We start from the raw sequence: 22,405 nt of genomic DNA on the forward strand, positions 1-22,405 counted from the left end.
GGATACTGCTCGGGTGTAGGTGCTACATATGCTGATCGTGATGGTTTGGTGCCCTTTCTTACCTTTTTATTGAGTTACATTTTATGTAGGCCACCATATGAACTACAAACGAGAGGAGGGCGGGGCTTACATTCACTTCCTGGAATGTCAAGGATTTAAACGAACCAATTAAGAGAGACAATGTCCTAGCCCACTTGAAAGCACTCTCGTCTGATATTATATTTTTGCAAGAAACCCATCTGAAAAACTATTCTCATAGCAGACTTAAATGTAGGTGGGTGGGGCAAGTGTATCACTAACTTCTCCGCCAAAACGAGAGGCACAGCGATTCTGGTACGGAAAGGAATTCCCTTTCTACATAAAACCACTATTACGGATAAAGAGGGTCGTTATGTGATCGTAATAGGAGAGATCCACTCTACTTCTGTAACTCTACTAAATATCTAAATATCTATGGGCCCAACATTGATAACCCCTCTTTTTTCAAAAGAGCCTATTATCATCTACATTTATGATGAGTATTTCTGTTGAAACGATGTGGCTATGCAAAATCACTTGATGTTCTTGGAACAAGTGAATCTAATAAACCAATGTAAACTCAGATTTTTTGATATAAATATAAACTTTATCAAACAAAACATGCATGTATTGTGTAACATGAAGTCCTATGAGTGTCATCTAATAAAGATAATTCAAGGTTAGTGATTCATTTTATCTCTATTTCTGCTTTTTGTGAATGCTATATTTCGCTGGAAAATGGCTGTGCTTATATTGTGGTTTGGTGGAGACCGAACATAATCGTTTGTAATGCTTTTGCTGAAAAGCATATTTGAAATCGGACACTTTGGTGGGATTAACAACGAGAATAGCCTTAAAATGGTATGAGACGCATGTATGTTTGAGGAATGTTAATTATTAGATTTTTGATGTTTTGAAAATGGCGCACTACACTTTGACTGGCTGTTGTCTAATCACTCCCGTTAATGGGATTGCAGCCATAAGAAGTTAAAGATGAAGCCATTTCCATAATCATAAAGTAGAGTACTGCTGGCAATCAAGTGTCAAGTGAGGTACATTTTTTCATCTGCGTACACAATTTCCCATAATGATCTCCCTAAGGTCAATGTCAGCGCCCCCGCAAAATCAAATTACCATAATAAAAAAATCCCCATAAAAATCTGTCAATTTAAGATAGAAATACTGTATCCTTTTTTTGCATTGGATGTGTCTCAATTCACCACATCCGGCTATGTAGGAACACTCAGAATGGTTTGGCCTACAAACTATTCTGACACATCTATGGAAAGGTGAGACTCGTACATGTAGGTTTTGCTCTAGGATGCCCACAGGCCTCACAAGACTCGTCTGTAGGTCCCCGGTACCAGTCCCAAAAAATTGGAAGTCTATATGGAGACTGCTTAGTGACAAAAATAAGGGGTTAAATACAGTGCTTATGGAAAGTATTCAGACCCCTTCCCTTGTTCCACATTCTGTTACATTACAGTCTTATTCTCATGTTATTCCCTCATCAATCTACACACAATCAATCCCATAATGACAAAGCAAAACAGGTTTTTTGTTTTTTTTTAGAAACACACCTGTCTATATAAGGTCACACAGTTGACAGTGCATGTCAGAGCAAAAACCAAGCCATGAGTTTGGAGGAATTGTCCGTAGAGCACCGAGACAGGATTGTGTCGAGGCACAGATCTGGGGAAGGGTACCAACACATTTCTGCAGCATTGAAGGTCCCCAAGAACACAGTGGTCTCCATCATTCTTAAATGGAAAAAGTTTGGAGCTACCTAGAGCTGGCAGCCCAGCCAAACTAATCAGGGGATAAGGGCCTTGGTCAGGGGCCTTGGTCTGGGAGGTGTCCAAGAACCCAATGGTCACTCTGACAGAGCTCCAGAGTTCCTCTGTGGAGGTGGGAGAACCTTCCAGAAGGACAACCATCTCTGCAGCACACCAACAATCAGGCCTTTATGGCCAGAAGGAAGCCAGTCCTCAGTAAAAGGCACATGACAGCCCGCTTCGAGTTTGCCAACATGACTCTCAGACCATGAGAAACAAGATTCTCTGGTCTGATGAAACCAAGATTGAACTCTTTGGCCTGAATGCCAAGCGTCACGTCTGGATCGACGGAAAAATTAACGGAGCAAAGTACAGAAAGATCCTTGATGAAAACTTGCTCAATAACGCTCAGGACCTCAGACTGGGGCAAAGGTTCACCTTTCAACATAACAACAACCTTAAACACATATCCAAGACAACACAGGAGTGGCTTCGGGACAAGTCTCTGAAAGTCTTTGAGTGGCCCAGCCAGAGTCTGGACTTGAACCCCATTGAACATCTCTGGAGAGACTTGAAAATAGCTGCGTAGCAAAGCTACTCATCCAACCTGACAGAGCTTAAGAGGATCTGCAGAAAATAATGGGAGAAACTCCCCAAATACAAGTGTTCCAAGCTTGTAATGCCAAAGAAAGAATCACTGCCAAAGGTGCTTCAACAAAGTACTGAGTAAAGGGTCTGAATACTTATGTAAATGAAATATATATAAATATATTGTATATATCTTTGCAAACAATTCTAAAAAACAGTTTTTGCTTTGTCATTATGGGGTTTTGTGTGTACATTAATGAGGGAAAAAACGATTTAATACATTTTAGAATAAGACAGTAACGTAACAAAATGTAGAAAAGGTAAAGGGGTTTGAATACTTTCCAAATGCACTGTAGCTCAGCAGTATTCCCCACCTCCCCGGCTTAGACAGAGCTTCAGACGATCTTTTTTATTCATCTGGCCTGATTGCAGACCCCAAACCTACAGTACTGTACAATAGATTTATCACACTGTAATATCTGTTTGGATGGATTGCTTTGGATACCCTCCAAGAACTGAGAAGAAAATGGCTATGATTATCCATATATGGATACATATCATTATGGATGTCTCTATTGTGATTGATTGATACTCTGATGTCAAGTACTGTCAAACACATCATGCATTAAAGCTCATCATAGCACTTGAGTGAGTATATACACTACAGCATACAAGGTATCAGAGCTACCTTTATCAGGTTTCCTTCCTGCTGTCTGATGGGAACCTAAGCAATTTTCTTGTCAGGCAGTGGAAAGCGGTTGTTATGTTGCTATGCAAACAAGCAGTGACATGGCTCCTCCCACATTTAACCACATTTGAGTCTTAGATACACTTGTTCGCTGCATCGCCTCCTCGGTACTTGTCTACACATTTCATGGACAAAGGAGACCCCATGGAGAAATTAATATGGGTTTATGTGAGATTAGAGACGGTGTTGTGACACACAGGAGGAGCTCTGCCCCCATGGATCGTGTAGGCGGGGGCATCGAGAAAGTTCAGGATCTTCAAGAAGGATGACTGTGAGGCTGACTGGATTAAGGTGACGGAACGCAGCATTGGCCAGGTTTACAGAGTGAAACTCAGGCTTTGGAGAGAAAATTGTGCCCTGAAAAGCTTTGAAACCATCCTCACTGGCATCAGTTTCTGCATGTATTGTTAATGTGGCTTTATGACAGGATATACTCTAGAACAGAGCAACCAATAAATCACATCATTTAATTGCCAGTTTTGAATAGAATAACAATCACTAAAAGAGAGCTCATTTGGGTGTTTGGATAAGTAGCAGTTTGCAGTGTTGGTCTAAATATCGGGAAAATAAATGTGTTCGATTTGAAAGATTGAAATTGACAACAGAAACATTTTTGCTGAGGCTGCTCAGGTGTGAAAAAACCTGTCAACTCCCCCTTACTCTTGTCTTTTCTTTGTTTGTAGGAGAATGATAGAGGAGGCATCCAAGATGGAGCAAGTGACATTCAAGTACATCTACGGGGTGTGTAATGACCCTCCCGCCGTGGTGACGGAGTACATGAGTAATGGCTCCATGGATCATCTCCTCACCAGCCGCGCGTTGGTGTGGCCCAAGAAGTTCCAGACGATTCACGAGGCCACCACGGGCATGAACTTCCTTCACAGCATGAACCCTCCACTTCTCCACCTGAACCTCAAGCCTTCAAGCATCCGTCTAGACAATCACCTCCACATCAAGGTGAGGATAGCTCTTTAGAGACGCCGATATGCCGTTAAAGCAGCTGTAACTTTTTTTTTTAAAGTGTAATGAGCGAGACAAGAGTCATTAATGATCTCTTGACTCTTTTTTAATTAGGCATGCAAACATTAAAACGTGTAGGGTTATATTTAAATAAGAGTTCAGTGGTACATGCTAATGATTATCAGTATGAAGAAAATTTCCCTCCAAAGATTTCAGTTTTTGACTTAATTAAGTGGGAGGTTGGGAGCAAGAAGGAGTTAATGGAGAATTTGATGGTAAGAGGAAACATTTGCTACATACCTCCAGAGACTTTTACCCTGTGCCCTGAGCATCGGGAACCAAGTTCGATGTTTACAGGTAAGGTAGTTGCCAAGGGTGAATTCCTACAAACTCACACATAGGCCCACTATAGAACTGTGTCAATAGGCTAGTATTCTCTCTCTCTGCAGACAAATTCCCCAGTGTATGAAGTAATACATACAAACTATAACTATAAATAACACTGACTATAAGTCATAGATTTTTTTCAATATTCATTTCTAATAAGGTATTATCTTTGATCATGTAATTTAGATTCAATATACACTTAACAAAAATATAAACGCAACATGTAAAGGGTTGGTCCCATGTTTCATGAGCTGAAATAAAAGATCCCAGAAAATGTCCATATGCACAAAAATCGTATTTCTCTCAAAATGTCTGCACAAATTTGTTTTCATCCCTGTTACTGAGCATTTCTCCTTTGCCAAGATAATCCATCCACCTACAGGTATGACATATCAAGAAGCTGATTAAACAGCATGATTGTTACACAGGTGCACCTTGTGCTGAGTTATGTGATCGTAATAGGAGAGATCCACTCTACTTCTGTAACTCTACTAAATATCTAAATATCTATGGGCCCAACATTGATAACCCCTCTTTTTTCAAAAGAGCCTATTATCATCTACATTTATGATGAGTATTTCTGTTGAAACGATGTGGCTATGCAAAATCACTTGATGTTCTTGGAACAAGTGAATCTAATAAACCAATGTAAACTCAGATTTTTTGATATAAATATAAACTTTATCAAACAAAACATGCATGTATTGTGTAACATGAAGTCCTATGAGTGTCATCTAATAAAGATAATTCAAGGTTAGTGATTCATTTTATCTCTATTTCTGCTTTTTGTGAATGCTATATTTCGCTGGAAAATGGCTGTGCTTATATTGTGGTTTGGTGGAGACCGAACATAATCGTTTGTAATGCTTTTGCTGAAAAGCATATTTGAAATCGGACACTTTGGTGGGATTAACAACGAGAATAGCCTTAAAATGGTATGAGACGCATGTATGTTTGAGGAATGTTAATTATTAGATTTTTGATGTTTTGAAAATGGCGCACTACACTTTGACTGGCTGTTGTCTAATCACTCCCGTTAATGGGATTGCAGCCATAAGAAGTTAAAGATGAAGCCATTTCCATAATCATAAAGTAGAGTACTGCTGGCAATCAAGTGTCAAGTGAGGTACATTTTTTCATCTGCGTACACAATTTCCCATAATGATCTCCCTAAGGTCAATGTCAGCGCCCCCGCAAAATCAAATTACCATAATAAAAAAATCCCCATAAAAATCTGTCAATTTAAGATAGAAATACTGTATCCTTTTTTTGCATTGGATGTGTCTCAATTCACCACATCCGGCTATGTAGGAACACTCAGAATGGTTTGGCCTACAAACTATTCTGACACATCTATGGAAAGGTGAGACTCGTACATGTAGGTTTTGCTCTAGGATGCCCACAGGCCTCACAAGACTCGTCTGTAGGTCCCCGGTACCAGTCCCAAAAAATTGGAAGTCTATATGGAGACTGCTTAGTGACAAAAATAAGGGGTTAAATACAGTGCTTATGGAAAGTATTCAGACCCCTTCCCTTGTTCCACATTCTGTTACATTACAGTCTTATTCTCATGTTATTCCCTCATCAATCTACACACAATCAATCCCATAATGACAAAGCAAAACAGGTTTTTTGTTTTTTTTTAGAAACACACCTGTCTATATAAGGTCACACAGTTGACAGTGCATGTCAGAGCAAAAACCAAGCCATGAGTTTGGAGGAATTGTCCGTAGAGCACCGAGACAGGATTGTGTCGAGGCACAGATCTGGGGAAGGGTACCAACACATTTCTGCAGCATTGAAGGTCCCCAAGAACACAGTGGTCTCCATCATTCTTAAATGGAAAAAGTTTGGAGCTACCTAGAGCTGGCAGCCCAGCCAAACTAATCAGGGGATAAGGGCCTTGGTCAGGGGCCTTGGTCTGGGAGGTGTCCAAGAACCCAATGGTCACTCTGACAGAGCTCCAGAGTTCCTCTGTGGAGGTGGGAGAACCTTCCAGAAGGACAACCATCTCTGCAGCACACCAACAATCAGGCCTTTATGGCCAGAAGGAAGCCAGTCCTCAGTAAAAGGCACATGACAGCCCGCTTCGAGTTTGCCAACATGACTCTCAGACCATGAGAAACAAGATTCTCTGGTCTGATGAAACCAAGATTGAACTCTTTGGCCTGAATGCCAAGCGTCACGTCTGGATCGACGGAAAAATTAACGGAGCAAAGTACAGAAAGATCCTTGATGAAAACTTGCTCAATAACGCTCAGGACCTCAGACTGGGGCAAAGGTTCACCTTTCAACATAACAACAACCTTAAACACATATCCAAGACAACACAGGAGTGGCTTCGGGACAAGTCTCTGAAAGTCTTTGAGTGGCCCAGCCAGAGTCTGGACTTGAACCCCATTGAACATCTCTGGAGAGACTTGAAAATAGCTGCGTAGCAAAGCTACTCATCCAACCTGACAGAGCTTAAGAGGATCTGCAGAAAATAATGGGAGAAACTCCCCAAATACAAGTGTTCCAAGCTTGTAATGCCAAAGAAAGAATCACTGCCAAAGGTGCTTCAACAAAGTACTGAGTAAAGGGTCTGAATACTTATGTAAATGAAATATATATAAATATATTGTATATATCTTTGCAAACAATTCTAAAAAACAGTTTTTGCTTTGTCATTATGGGGTTTTGTGTGTACATTAATGAGGGAAAAAACGATTTAATACATTTTAGAATAAGACAGTAACGTAACAAAATGTAGAAAAGGTAAAGGGGTTTGAATACTTTCCAAATGCACTGTAGCTCAGCAGTATTCCCCACCTCCCCGGCTTAGACAGAGCTTCAGACGATCTTTTTTATTCATCTGGCCTGATTGCAGACCCCAAACCTACAGTACTGTACAATAGATTTATCACACTGTAATATCTGTTTGGATGGATTGCTTTGGATACCCTCCAAGAACTGAGAAGAAAATGGCTATGATTATCCATATATGGATACATATCATTATGGATGTCTCTATTGTGATTGATTGATACTCTGATGTCAAGTACTGTCAAACACATCATGCATTAAAGCTCATCATAGCACTTGAGTGAGTATATACACTACAGCATACAAGGTATCAGAGCTACCTTTATCAGGTTTCCTTCCTGCTGTCTGATGGGAACCTAAGCAATTTTCTTGTCAGGCAGTGGAAAGCGGTTGTTATGTTGCTATGCAAACAAGCAGTGACATGGCTCCTCCCACATTTAACCACATTTGAGTCTTAGATACACTTGTTCGCTGCATCGCCTCCTCGGTACTTGTCTACACATTTCATGGACAAAGGAGACCCCATGGAGAAATTAATATGGGTTTATGTGAGATTAGAGACGGTGTTGTGACACACAGGAGGAGCTCTGCCCCCATGGATCGTGTAGGCGGGGGCATCGAGAAAGTTCAGGATCTTCAAGAAGGATGACTGTGAGGCTGACTGGATTAAGGTGACGGAACGCAGCATTGGCCAGGTTTACAGAGTGAAACTCAGGCTTTGGAGAGAAAATTGTGCCCTGAAAAGCTTTGAAACCATCCTCACTGGCATCAGTTTCTGCATGTATTGTTAATGTGGCTTTATGACAGGATATACTCTAGAACAGAGCAACCAATAAATCACATCATTTAATTGCCAGTTTTGAATAGAATAACAATCACTAAAAGAGAGCTCATTTGGGTGTTTGGATAAGTAGCAGTTTGCAGTGTTGGTCTAAATATCGGGAAAATAAATGTGTTCGATTTGAAAGATTGAAATTGACAACAGAAACATTTTTGCTGAGGCTGCTCAGGTGTGAAAAAACCTGTCAACTCCCCCTTACTCTTGTCTTTTCTTTGTTTGTAGGAGAATGATAGAGGAGGCATCCAAGATGGAGCAAGTGACATTCAAGTACATCTACGGGGTGTGTAATGACCCTCCCGCCGTGGTGACGGAGTACATGAGTAATGGCTCCATGGATCATCTCCTCACCAGCCGCGCGTTGGTGTGGCCCAAGAAGTTCCAGACGATTCACGAGGCCACCACGGGCATGAACTTCCTTCACAGCATGAACCCTCCACTTCTCCACCTGAACCTCAAGCCTTCAAGCATCCGTCTAGACAATCACCTCCACATCAAGGTGAGGATAGCTCTTTAGAGACGCCGATATGCCGTTAAAGCAGCTGTAACTTTTTTTTTTAAAGTGTAATGAGCGAGACAAGAGTCATTAATGATCTCTTGACTCTTTTTTAATTAGGCATGCAAACATTAAAACGTGTAGGGTTATATTTAAATAAGAGTTCAGTGGTACATGCTAATGATTATCAGTATGAAGAAAATTTCCCTCCAAAGATTTCAGTTTTTGACTTAATTAAGTGGGAGGTTGGGAGCAAGAAGGAGTTAATGGAGAATTTGATGGTAAGAGGAAACATTTGCTACATACCTCCAGAGACTTTTACCCTGTGCCCTGAGCATCGGGAACCAAGTTCGATGTTTACAGGTAAGGTAGTTGCCAAGGGTGAATTCCTACAAACTCACACATAGGCCCACTATAGAACTGTGTCAATAGGCTAGTATTCTCTCTCTCTGCAGACAAATTCCCCAGTGTATGAAGTAATACATACAAACTATAACTATAAATAACACTGACTATAAGTCATAGATTTTTTTCAATATTCATTTCTAATAAGGTATTATCTTTGATCATGTAATTTAGATTCAATATACACTTAACAAAAATATAAACGCAACATGTAAAGGGTTGGTCCCATGTTTCATGAGCTGAAATAAAAGATCCCAGAAAATGTCCATATGCACAAAAATCGTATTTCTCTCAAAATGTCTGCACAAATTTGTTTTCATCCCTGTTACTGAGCATTTCTCCTTTGCCAAGATAATCCATCCACCTACAGGTATGACATATCAAGAAGCTGATTAAACAGCATGATTGTTACACAGGTGCACCTTGTGCTGAGGACAATAAAAGGCCACTCTAAAATGTGCAGTTTTGTCAACAACACAATGCCACAGATGTTTCAAGTTGTGAGGGAGCGTGCAATTGGCATACTGACTGCAGAAATGTCCACCAGAGCTGTTGCCGGAGAATTTAATGTTAATTTCTCTACCATATGTCACCTCCAACATAATTTTAGAGAAATTGGCAGTATGTCCAACCAGCCTCGGAAACCACAGAACCATGTGTAACCACGCCAGCCCAGGACCTCCACATTGTGCTTCTTCACCTGCAGGATCGTCTGAGACCAGCCACCTGGACAGCTGATGAAACTGTGGGTAAATGCTAATCTTTGATGGCCACTGGTGCGCTGGAGAAGTGGGCTCTTCATGGATGTATCCCGGTTTCAACTGTACCAGGCAGATGGCAGACAGCATGTATGGAGTTGTATGGGCAGGTGGTTTGCTGATGTCAACGTTGTGAAGAGAGTGCCCCATGGTGGTGGTGAGGTTATTGCATGGGCAGGCATAAGCTACGGACAACAAACACAATTGTATTTTATCGATGGCAATTTGAATGCACAGAGATACCGTGACTAGATCCTGATGCCCATTGTCGTGCCATTCATCTGCTGCCATCACCCATGTCGCAAAGACCTGTATACAATTCCTGGAAGCTGAAAATGTCCCAGTTTTTCCATGGCCTGCATACTCACCAGACATGTCACCCATTGACCATGTTTGGGATGCTCTGGATCGACGTGTACGTCAGCGTGTTCCAGTTCCCACGAATATCCAGCAACTTCGCACAGCCATCGAAGAGGAGAGGGACAACATTCCACAGGCTACAATCAACATCCCGATCAACTATATGCAAAAGGAGATGTGTTGTGCTGCTTGAGGCAAATGGTGGTCACACCAGATACTGACTGGTTTTCAGATCCACGTCCTTATCTTTAAAAAAAAAACGTATCTGTGACCAACAGATGCATATCTGTATTCCCAGTCATGTGAAATCAATAGATTAGGGCATAATGGATGCATTTCAATTACCGCATTTCCTTAAATTAACCATAACTGAGTAAAATCTTTGAAATTGTTGCATGTTGCATTCATATTTTTCTTCAGTGTAATTAGACACATGGGGAAAGAACCACATACACATTATCTGGTATTACGTGTTCCTTGTTTTAATTTAGCTTCTCTGTTGTTATGTGGGAAATCCTGACCCAGAAGAACCTTATCAAGGTGGGAAATGTGAGTAGTGGTAATACATTCTGATTCATGTATCAATTCTTTATTTTTATTGAATCACAGACACGGTAGTGTTTGACAAAGTTCAGGTTGTTAAACTATACGAGCTAATAATCACATTTTACTTTGAGAGGTCATGTTTTTCAAATGATTTCTTATCTGAATGAACATATAACTTCCTGTGATACAGGTAAAAGGTCAGGTGTGGAAAATATCCCTGATGGCAAGCCACACAAAAGTGAGCAGATGATCACAATAATGCAACGGTGCTGGGATCAGGATCCCAGAGAGAGGCCAACTTCTCAGGTAACACTTCACCTGATTGCACATCTGTTTGTGCTGTAAATTACTGGAGAATAGAATGGAAACATTATTGTTAATTTGGTTAAAAAGAAAAATAGTTTTCTTCTTTTTTTTCCAACCCACCCACGTGTTGAGAGGCACAGGTTCAGCCACGGTGCAGTGCAAGATGAAGAGATATTTGGGGCTTTTACTCAATGGCACAATAGTAATGATCTGAAACCAGCAGCCCTCCAGTAGCCAATTCAGTCCACATTTTTCCATTGCCAGGCTTCTGGGCTACCTACGGCCAACCAACTCCTATGGTCATTGTCATCAATGCCAGGCATACAAAACGATCTGGGATCGGTCTAGATAACATTGTGTGTCCCTCGCCATACCAAACAGCAAACAACAACAAAACAATCCTATATTGGAGACAGCAAAATGGGGAGAATAGCCACACTGTGTTATTATCAGAAACAGTATAGAAACAGAATGGCCACCACTTTGTAATCACTAAAAGTCAAGAAGGAAATTATGAACAGCCTTTGTTGTCTCCAAGTGCCATAGGCTTAACTTTTCAAAGAAAAATAAACATTTTAAGCCCACACATTACCCATGTGAGTGCTCCAGCGCATTGTTTCTTCAAAACAAGGCAAGCCCATCTGTTGGAGAATGACACAATATGGTTGAACATGTTGTGTGGTCTTTGTTCAGTAAGCGATTGGCTGATCTTACACTGGCTGAGGCCAGATCCTCAGACGGGTTGCAAAGGGAGGGTCTATTACTGGTAACTTTAGAAATGTAACAGTAAACAACCAGAATTTTGGTAAATTTCAAAGATTTTATGGAATTTTCATCACAAGACATCTAGTGGCCATTTTTAAGTACATCAGATTATCACTGGTGTCTGTAATTATCTCTGGCCCACTGCGTGGCCTTAACCTGTCCCACTATTGTTTGTGGAGAAATGCTCTGATGAAGGTCAACTGACTGAAAGCTTAGTCTCTTTTAAAATGTATTTGTATCTGACTGGAAGGTTGATACTTTTTCCTGTTTCTCAAGTTATGCATTTTGCTTCCAGCACCTTCACCATTCAGTTTTGGGTTTGCGGTAGATTCTGCCTTTTTATCTACACGGATTTTCATCACATGTAAAAAATACAACATAGTAAAATAAGATGATTTTAAGATAAAGAAATGGAATGACCAAGCTGTAAAACATTATCCTAAATATAACCCATCAACATAGTGAAAACCATTTGTGTGTTTCAGTATTAAAAATCCTTTATATTTTTTACACACTTGTATTTATTTTACTATGTCCACATATGTTTGTTGTAAATGTTTAGGGGCCGAACTGTTTGTTGTGAAAAAAGTAAATATTGGAAGAGTTGCAGAGATTGTAACGGTTTTCGTCGTCGGAAGATGAGGAATCATCGGACCAAAGCGTAAGTGTTCATGCTTTCTTTATTTAAACTGAACACTATAACAAAAATAACAAAGAGAACAACCGAAACAGTTCTGTAAGGTGCAAACACTAAACAGAAATTAACTACCCACAAAAACAATGTGGGAAAAAGCTACCTAAGTATGGTTCCCAATCAGAGACAACGATAGACAGCTGTCCCTGATTGAGAACCAAAAACAAAGAAATACAAAAACAGAAAAAAGAACATAGAATGCCAAATTACACCCTGACCAAACCAAAATAGAGACATAAAAAAGCTCTAAGGTCAGGGCGTGACAGAGATATTTGAAAATAATGACATTGTTGATTAGATGCTTTTTTCGTTAATTAGGCAATTTTCTCTTGAACCATATGGTCTATTTACTAAAAACTCATGGACAATACAGACACACAGGCACTACCGGACAAAAGTTTTAGAACACAATGGAGTAGTTCTTTTTTAAATATTTTTTTTTACTCATTTCTACATTGTAGAATAATTGTGAAGACATCAAAACGATGAAATAACACATATGGGAATCATGTAAGAGAATGCCAAGAGTGTGCAAAGCTTTCATCAAGGCAAAGAGTGGCCATTTGAAGAATCTCACATATAAAATATATTTTGATTTGTTTAACCCTTTTTTGGTTACTACATGATTCCATATGTGTTATTTCATAATTTTTATGTCTTCACTATTATTCTACAATTTAGAAAATAGTACAAATATAGAAAAAGCCTTGAATGAGTATGTGTTCTAAAACTTTTGACCGGTAGTGTATATGAATACATTTTATTATTAAAGTAAAAATGACTAAAGTTACCATACATTGCCATAGATTACCTGTTAATTACAGAAAATGATGGTACATTTGGTAAATTACCGGTAGTTTATTTACCAAGTGCTTTTAAAAATGTTTTTTTACCATCACTCCGACCTGAATTGCACAGCACTCAGTAACTCTGCATCTGTTTCTGTTAAAGATCATAATTATCCATGTAGACTGCAAGCTTGTAGACTGTAAGCTTTCTGATCTTAGACTTTGAGGAGACTCCGAGAGACTCGGAGAGCACATGCTCTGCTCACTGTAATGCTTATTGATGTGAGATGCCTTGTTGTAATATTCTAAAATGAACTCGGATAAGATTTGATCATTTACAGGAGCTGCAGGTCACCTAGTTAGGAAGCAATTAAAGGCAGAGGATTAAAGTGCCATGTTAATGAATACTAACGAACACCATATGTATGCAAACACTGCCACATCGAAATTAGCAACAATTTTCCGGTCCTGTAAGCATATCGGTGGGATTTGATTTATGCATCAAACTTTGTTACAACCACAATTTGATTAGCTGCATTATCATCCCCTCCTCTATTGAGCCAGTAGGCCTATATTTTCCATATTACAGCATTATTATGCATAAGAATAGGTTATTTGCATTCTACTATCATAAAACGGACACCTTAATTCTGTATGAACAAAAGTGTACGTTTGTTTCAGTGTGATTTTTCTTGGGCCCTTGAATATTGTCTTGGCTACAGCAGTTGTTGTACATTATGAAACATTTTCATAAAACTATAGTGCCTCATGGATTTTATAATCAGTCTTTCCCAAAATCAAAAACACTAATGTTTGAACAGAATTCTAAATTAATAAATTACAATATTCACACTTGTACACATCTTGTTAACCATTTTGAGTATGACGGATGCATGCAGCAATTTGAGATTCTGTTATCAACATGCAAACCTCTTTGTCTGTTTCTTTATTTCCAGATACTGTTCGAAAGACAGAAGCTCTGAGTGATGTCCTGGGAATAGGTGGATGTAGCAACGGGGAAAGGACACACTCACCTGATTATACCATGCTGTCGTCCAGCTGCAGGAGAGTGAGTGCTCAGTGCATCCTCCATCAATGTTGAGATAACAAATACAGAATCCACCATCAATGTTGGGATAACAAATACAGAATCCTCCATCAATGTTGGGATAACAGATACAGAATCCACCATCAATGTTGGGATAACAGATACAGAATCCACCATCAATGTTGAGATAACAGATACAGAATCCACCATCAATGTTGAGATAACAAATACAGAATCCACCATCAATGTTGAGATAACAAATACAGAATCCTCGATCAATGTTGAGATAACAAATACAGAATCCTCGATCAATGTTGGGATAACAAATACAGAATCCACCATCAATGTTGAGATAACAAATACAGAATCCACCATCAATGTTGAGATAACAAATACAGAATCCACCATCAATGTTGAGATAACATATACAGAATCCACCATCAATGTTGAGATAACAGATACAGAATCCACCATCAATGTTGAGATAACAAATACAGAACCCTCCATCAATGTTGAGATAACAAATACAGAATCCACCATCAATGTTGAGATAACAAATACAGAACCCTCCATCAATGTTGGGATAACAGATAGAAAGCTCTCTCTCTCTCTCTCTCTCTCTCTCTCTCTCTCTCTCTCTCTCTCTCTCTCTCGCGCTCTCTCTCTCTCTCTCTCTCTCTCTCTCTCTCTCTCTCTCTCTCTCTCTCTCTCTCTCTCTCTCTCTCTCTCTCTCTCTCTCTCTCTCTCACGGTTTGCTCTCCCATGTGAATTTAAAAGAAGCCCATGATAATGTCAACTGTATGGTTGTATAATGTGTGCGTCTTATAAACAGTTCTCCTTAGCTCCGGTCACATGTCCATCTGGTGCATCTCCAATATATGGGACAGAAAATGTTCTGCAGAATATCAATAGCTAACTGTTACATGTCAAGGTGATAAATACCTACTCCATTAATAACAACATGAACTTGTTGATGTGCTGCTATTATGATGACTACTATTAACGCTTCATTTTCATTATATCTCCATTAAGAAATCCACGTGCTCACTCGCCAACCCTTCAGGTGGGAACTGAAGAAGGAAATGCTTTGCTAGTTAGAGAAATTGACAAAAGCTGTCCCTTTGGATCATGTGACAAAATGTCTATCTCGCTCTGACTCTTAGACCTGGGACAAAACAACAACTGTGCAAAATGAATAATGCATAGGAGGAAAGCCTTGTCTCTCTTTAGATAAAGCCAACTTGTATGCAAATTCATGCACATTTGAATAAACCATGGCTAACGGCCTTGAGAACGTTGTGCGTCTCCTCCTTACGTTGCTGGGGAGCGCCGACGAGTGCAAGGAGCTCCGTGGGAGGATGGTGCTTCATGTGGCAAGTGTGTACGGCCACCTCACCATCGCCAAGCTCCTGCTCAGTAAGGGAGTTGACCACAGGGACTCCCTGACCACCGCTCTACACCTGGCTGCCGAGGAGGGCCACAACAGGGTGGCCAGGTGGATGGTGAAAGCTGGTGCCGGTCAACTCCCTGGACAGCTGGCATTACACCCCTTTACACTTCGCTGCCCTCAATGGACACACGGGCATCTGCAGGTTGCTGTTGGGCAACGGGGCGATCCCTGACCAGGGCTCTGTGGACCTGCCAGCGAAGGGCGGCTGACGCCCCTCCACTTGACCTGCCACCACGGGCAGGAAAATGTGGTGTCCAAGCTGCTGGCGGCTAAGGCCAATCCCAACGTGGCAGAGGATAGCGGCTGGACGGCACTCCACTTGGAGTGTAATGGTGGGCTTTTCCCCAGTGTGCTCCAGTTTATCACGCATCGGGCCAACGTCAACGCTCAGAACAACAGCCAGGCCACCCCGTTACACCTGGCTGCCCAGAATGGCAGCGTTCTCATTACCAAAGCCCTGCTATTGAACGGGGCAGAGAGGATTAGTAAGGATTTGACAGGCTGCACAGCCCTATACCTGGCCAGGAAGTGTCAGAAAGAGGAGGTAGTGCAGCTACTGGAGGACAGTTAGTGAGCCTTTCACACTACTGAGCCGAACTGAGCTGAGCAATGCCAAGCTGTACTGAGCTGAACCGAGCCAAACATAACTAAGCTGGCCTGGTTACATATCCACTATTGTTGCTGGATCTGTGCTAAAAATAATAATGTGAGAAGAAGCTATCCGAGTCAATACAATTTGGTTTGGGTTGGCAAGATAGTGTACTAGAAAGGGTACTAGAAAGAGAACAACGGCATGTTGAAATATAACTCTGGACAGGGTAACACTGATGTCAGGCGTAGTGCCAGTAGAGTACATCACTGTTGGGAAGAGTGTATTGATTCTCTCTACTGATTTATGTCCCTACGGTGTCTAAGCTGCTGGACGGTAACGTCCCACTTGGCCAACATCCAGTGAAATTGCAGAGAGCCTCATTCAAAATACAGAAATACTCATAATAAACATTCATAAAATATACAAGCGTTATACATCGGTTTAAAGATTAACTTCTAGTTAATCCAGCCGCTGTGTCAGATTTAAAGGCTTTATGGCGAAAGCATACCATGCGATTATCTGAGGACAACCCCCCGCTTACAAAAACATACAAACATTTTCCAGCCACGTAGAGGAGTCACAAAAGTCAGAAATAGCGATACAATTAATCCCTTACCTTTGATGATCTTCATACGGTTGCACTAACAAGACTCCCAGTTATACAATAAATGTTTGTTTTGTTCGATAAAGTCCCTCTTTATGTCCCAAAAACTCAGTTTTGTTGGCGCGTTTTGTTCAGTAATCCACTGGCTCCAGGGCGGTCAAAAGAGGCAGACGAATAGATCCTAATAGTACCGGTAAAGTTAATCGAAACATGTCAAACAATGTTTATAATTAAACCTCAGGTTGTCTATTGTCTAAATAAACAATAGTATTTCAACCAGACAATAGCATTTTCAATAGAAAGGAAAAACAACGAACCTCTCGCTATCGGTCACGCGCGCAAAGCATTCTTCCCCTGTCCTTTGACCAAAAGGTATTTTAATTTGTCGTTTTACAAAATACAAGACTGTAAGCTTGTCTAAAGGCTGTTGACATCTAGTGGAAGCCATAGGAACTGCAATCTGGGCTCTAACCCATAACATAGTCAATAGGAGTTCAATGGAAAACAAAAAAGATCAAAAAGATCCCACTTCCTGGATGGATTTTCCTCAGGTTTTCGCCTGCCAAATGAGTTCTGTTATACTCACAGACATTATATTGAATAGAACTGAAATGCATTGAGAAATATACTTACTTTCCTCCTATGCATTATTCATTTTGCACAGTTGTTGTTTTGTCCCAGGTCTAAGAGCCAGAGCTAAATAAACATTTTGTCAGATGATCCAAAGGAACAGCTTTTTGTCAATTTCTCTAACTAGCAAAGCATTTCCTTCTCCAGTTCCATTATGTGAAAAACACTTAAACACGTAGAATTGCATTTTAAATGTCATCCCTAGTGGCACTGCGACACGTTAAACATGAGTTAACATGTTTTCCCTATGTTTTCCCATACTTACAGTATTCAAACCCTTTTCCATTTTCCAAATTTTCTTACATTACAGCCTTATTCTAAAATGGATTCCATAAATAAAAATCCTCAGCAATCTACACACAATACCCCATAACGACAAAGCGAAAACAGGTTTTTCGAAATTTTAGCAAATGTATTTGAAAAACAAAAACAGAAATACCTTATTTACATAAGACTCAAAACTGAGCTTAGGTGCATCCTGTGCTTTGAAGGTCCCCAAGAACACAGTGGCCTCCATCATTCTTTTTTTATTTTACCTTTATTTAACTAGGCAAGTCAGTTAAGAACAAATTCTTACTTTCAATGACGGCCTAGGAACAGTTGGTTAACTGCCTGTTCAGGGGCAAAATTGGAAGAAGTTTGGAACCACCAAGACTCTTCCAAGAGCTGGCCGCTCAGCCAAACTGAGCAATCGGGGGAGCAACGAGATGAGCAACGAGATGACCAAGAACCCAATGGTTACTCTGACAGAGCTCTAGAGTTCCTCTGTGGAGATGAGAGAACCTTCCGGAAGGACAACCATCTCTGCAGAACTCCATCAATCAGGCCTTTATAGTAGAGTGACCAGACGGAAGCCACTCCTTATTAAAAGGCACATGATAGCCCACTTGGATTTTGTCGAAAGGCGCCTAAAGACTCTCAGACCATGAAAAACAAGATTCTCTGGTCTGATGAAAATCAAGATTTAACTCTTTGGCCTGAATGCCACGCATCACATCTAGAGGAAGCCTGGCACCATCCCTACGGTGACACATGGTGGTGGCAGCATCATGCTGTGGGGATGTTTTTCAGCGGCAGGGACTGGGAGACTAGTCAGGATCAAGGCAAATAGGAACGGAGCAAAGTACAGAAATATCCTTGATGAAAACCTGCTCCAGAATGCTCAGGACCTCAGACTGGTGCGAAGGTTCAAGCTTGAGAGGATTTGCAGAGAAGAATGGGAGAAATTCCTCAAAAGCAGTGCAGGTGCCAAGCTTGTAGCGTCATACCCAAGAAGACTCGAGGCTGTAATCGCTGCTAATGGCGTTTCAACAAAGTACTGAGTAAAGGGTCTGAATACTTATGTAAATGTGATATTTCATTCTTTTTATTTTGAATAAATTAGCAACAATTTCTACAAACCTGTTTTTGCTTTGTCATTATGGGGTACTGTGTGTAAAAAAATATTTGTATACATTTTACAATAAGGCTGTAACCTAATAAAATATGGAAAAAGTCAAGTGGTCTGAATACTTCCTGAAGGCACTGTATGTTCTCATGGCCATGGCACAAGTGAAATACTAGCCATGACTGTACTGTAACATATCCCATGAGTTGTTATCATAGAAAAACACATGTAGGCAGCTAGTTCTCATACCATATCAGTTTTGTTTGACCTACTTAATGCTTCACTGACAGCTGGAAGTGAACCGAAACCTGTGTGCAATATTATGTAAACCTTCCCAGAATGTTTGTCTCACCAGAGAGGAATGATATCAATGTGAAGCACTCTAATAACTTTCACTACCACCCTCTCCCTGAGAAGATAACTGGTTTGACAGCATTTCTCTCTCCCCAAACAGTATGCTGATCTCTTTCTGACACCAGTGCATTTCTCCCAGATCTGCAGGATTTGATAAACACTCCTCGTTCATAAAAGAGTGTGTGCCACTCCCATCCACGTTAGTTGACAGCAGACCCCCTGAAAAAAAATGAAATCATCTTCACCATCTAATCAAAGTTAGTCTGAATCAATGTCTCCGGCACAACCTTTTACACCCACAAGTGACACATTTGACGGTTTCCATCAGGCTGTAATTCAGTTTGCAAATGCCTAACGCAATTTCTAAGGGAGGTCAGGAGATGACGTGCAACAGCAGCTAATGCCAGTTCGTTCGATTGGGCAAGCCGCTAAGGGCATTGCATTACAGCAAGGGATGCTAGTCAACAACAGGAATTTAGATAGAAGAAGGAACGCTTGCTGTCGTCCTTTTCTCCATGGGACATTCCTTGTAGGCCTACTACTTTCAGACAAAATATTGCATTATTAATTAATGCAATTTGTTTACTCAGTCTATGGATATTAATAGTAGACCAAAATACTATTACAATGCCATTATGCTAGCAAATCGTCACATATGGTGGAGAATGCATGCAAAATCCTGTGATACCTAAACAAAATACTGAAAAAGGAGCAAGCTACATTTTTTTTACATACATAAACCGTAGACATTAACATACGTTGCAAGAGCTAAAGATCTAATCCACCGATTAGTTAACGACACCGGCGGGCTAGAGGAATATCTTTGAGTTGAGACAGCCCGTTTCAAGGTTAAATGATCCACAGAGGCCTGTGGTGCTTAGCAACTGCAAACATGACTAATGTAGCCCCTGATCCAGCTCCGGACGCAGGTGTGCCACCTCAGCAGCACCCCAAGAAAGTCTCCTCTGCCTGGGCACTTCTGGCCTTGCCCAGGTAATTGACGGTGAGCGATCGCTCAAGTCTCCAGGGTGATGATGTGGAAAATATCCTTCCATGCAATGTTAGCCACCACATGGCCTCTCAGTATACCTGTACTAATAAAACACCCCCCCCCCCCCCCCCGAGTTTAATCCCATTGCCGCTAAGGTTACTATTTGGGCAATTATCATGCAGTCTGTCTTCTAGCAGACTTCAAACCTGTCAGTATAGACACAGGTTAAAGCCACAACTATTTTATAGGCTGATGAGTTTGAAATACTTTCATCAGACATCCAGTTGCATCTACTTGTGTAGTGTAAGGATACATAGCATAGATACTGCAGAACTTCATTTTTCTTCCAAGCAAGCCACTCATTCCCACCTTGAAGATGATACATTTTTTAGCTTACTGCTATCTCCTCAAAACAGTGCACATTCCCCTACTTTCTCTCTCTTTCTCTTCCTCTCTCTCGCTAAATCTCTGTGATGGTTTTACCCAATTATACCCCTTATCAATCTAAAGTCATGATATTGACTATTTCCTGGCATTTTCTGAGTAGGTCGGCCTGTTTTGTGCGATGAGAGACAAGTATGTACTGTATGAGCTAAAGCTGCAGGGACTACCATACACAGAGGATCCAATCATTTCCCCTTATACGATATGTTAGTGGAATAGCAACAATCGACTCAGTGGTGATAGTGGGGAGAGCTCCTCAGAATTGGATCCTTTGACGAATCCCTACCCTGACTTTCTACACAAGTGAAAAATCTGAACTTAATAAAATATCAAGTTGGCTATATTCTTGCAGGTGGATGGAGGGGGCACGATGGTTCACTGGCTCTCCTAGCATAGGCTCAATAACCACAAACATTCAAATATAATTTTTGGTAACAAATAGCATTTTAGTTAGCAACTATGGTAGTTGAATTTTCAACACTAGGAAACAAACATTATTTAATCATATTATATTTAGCTTTTTTTATACATATTTTTTTTATACATCTCACATAGAATTGCTTTACAGCCTAAGACAATTACGCTATTATGCACTGTTACATTACAGTAAGGGAATTGCAAAATGGTGTATTTACAAGTGCAGGCATGGATAGTTTCCAATTGTCTCATTCATCCCCTCTCCCGTGTAACTATACCCCAGGTCGTTGCTAAACTTAGCAAAAAAAGAAACATCCCTTTTTCAGGACCCTCTTTCAAAGATAATTCGTAAAAATACAAATAACTTCACAGATCTTCATTGTAAAGGGTTTAAACACTGTTTCCCATGCTTGTTCAATGAACCATAAACAATTAATGAATATGCACCTGTGGAAAAGTCGTTAAGACACAAACAGCTTACAGACGGTAGGCAACTAAGGTCACAGTTCTGAAACGTTTTACTGCCTTAGGCATGCTGTAAGGAGGCATGAGGACTGCAGATGTGGCCAGGGCAATAAATTGCAATGTCCGTACTGAGAGACGCCTAAGACAGCAATACAGGGAGACAGGACGGACAGCTGATTGTCCTCGCAGTGGCAGACCACGTGTAACAACACCTGCACAGGATCGGTACATCCGAACATCACACCTGCGGGACAGGTACAGGATGCCAACAACAACTGCCCGAGATACACCAGGAATGCACAATCCCTACATCAGTGCTCAGACTGTCCGCAATAGGCTGAGAGAGGCTGAACTGACTGAGGGCTTGTAGCACTGGTGTAAGGCGGTTCCTCCCCAGACATCACCGGCAACAATGTCACCTATGGGCAGAAACCCAACGTTGCTGGACCAGACAGGACTGGCAAAAAGTGCTCTTCACTGACGAGTCGCGGTTTTGTCTCACCAGGGGTGATGGTCGGATTCACGTTTATCGTCAATGGAATGAGTGTTACACCAAGGCCTGTATTCTGGAGCGGGATTGATTTGGAGGGTCAGTCATGGTCTGGGGCGATGTGTCACAACATCATTGGACTGCTTGTTGTCATTGCAGGCAGTCTCAATGCTGTGCGTTACAGGGAAGACATCCTCCTCTCTCATGTGGCACCCTTCCTGCAGGCTCATCCTGACATGACCCTCCAGCATGACAATGCCACCAGCCATACTGCTCGTTTTGTGTGTGATTTCCTG

General features: G+C 41.0%; 1 protein-coding gene and 1 pseudogene across 1 annotated transcript; both read left to right on the forward strand.

The window, feature by feature from the left end:
• Positions 1-2,061: 2,061 nt before the first annotated feature.
• LOC139382217 (receptor-interacting serine/threonine-protein kinase 4-like) lies at positions 2,062-4,104 on the forward strand. The gene is made up of 3 exons (XM_071126096.1): positions 2,062-2,304; positions 3,358-3,530; positions 3,813-4,104. Exons 1-3 carry the CDS (start codon positions 2,062-2,064, stop codon positions 4,102-4,104), a joined length of 708 nt encoding a protein of 235 aa, XP_070982197.1.
• Positions 4,105-6,593: 2,489 nt separating this feature from the next.
• On the forward strand, positions 6,594-16,306 carry LOC139382218 (ankyrin repeat and protein kinase domain-containing protein 1-like; annotated as a pseudogene).
• The last annotated feature ends 6,099 nt before the right edge of the window (positions 16,307-22,405 follow it).

Source organism: Oncorhynchus clarkii, chromosome 24, assembly GCF_045791955.1.
Source record: "Oncorhynchus clarkii lewisi isolate Uvic-CL-2024 chromosome 24, UVic_Ocla_1.0, whole genome shotgun sequence".
Classification (NCBI taxonomy): domain Eukaryota; kingdom Metazoa; phylum Chordata; class Actinopteri; order Salmoniformes; family Salmonidae; genus Oncorhynchus; species Oncorhynchus clarkii.

Excerpts from the sequence above, each read along its gene's own strand:
- LOC139382217 (XM_071126096.1), top strand. The coding sequence starts at position 2,062 with ATGAGAAACAAGATTCTCTGGTCTGATGAAACCAAGATTGAACTCTTT. Across the intron at positions 2,305-3,357 it reads TTCGGGACAAGTCTCTGAAA|GCGGGGGCATCGAGAAAGTT; the intron begins GTCTTTGAGTGG and ends TGGATCGTGTAG. Across the intron at positions 3,531-3,812 it reads ACTGGCATCAGTTTCTGCAT|GAGAATGATAGAGGAGGCAT; the intron begins GTATTGTTAATG and ends CTTTGTTTGTAG.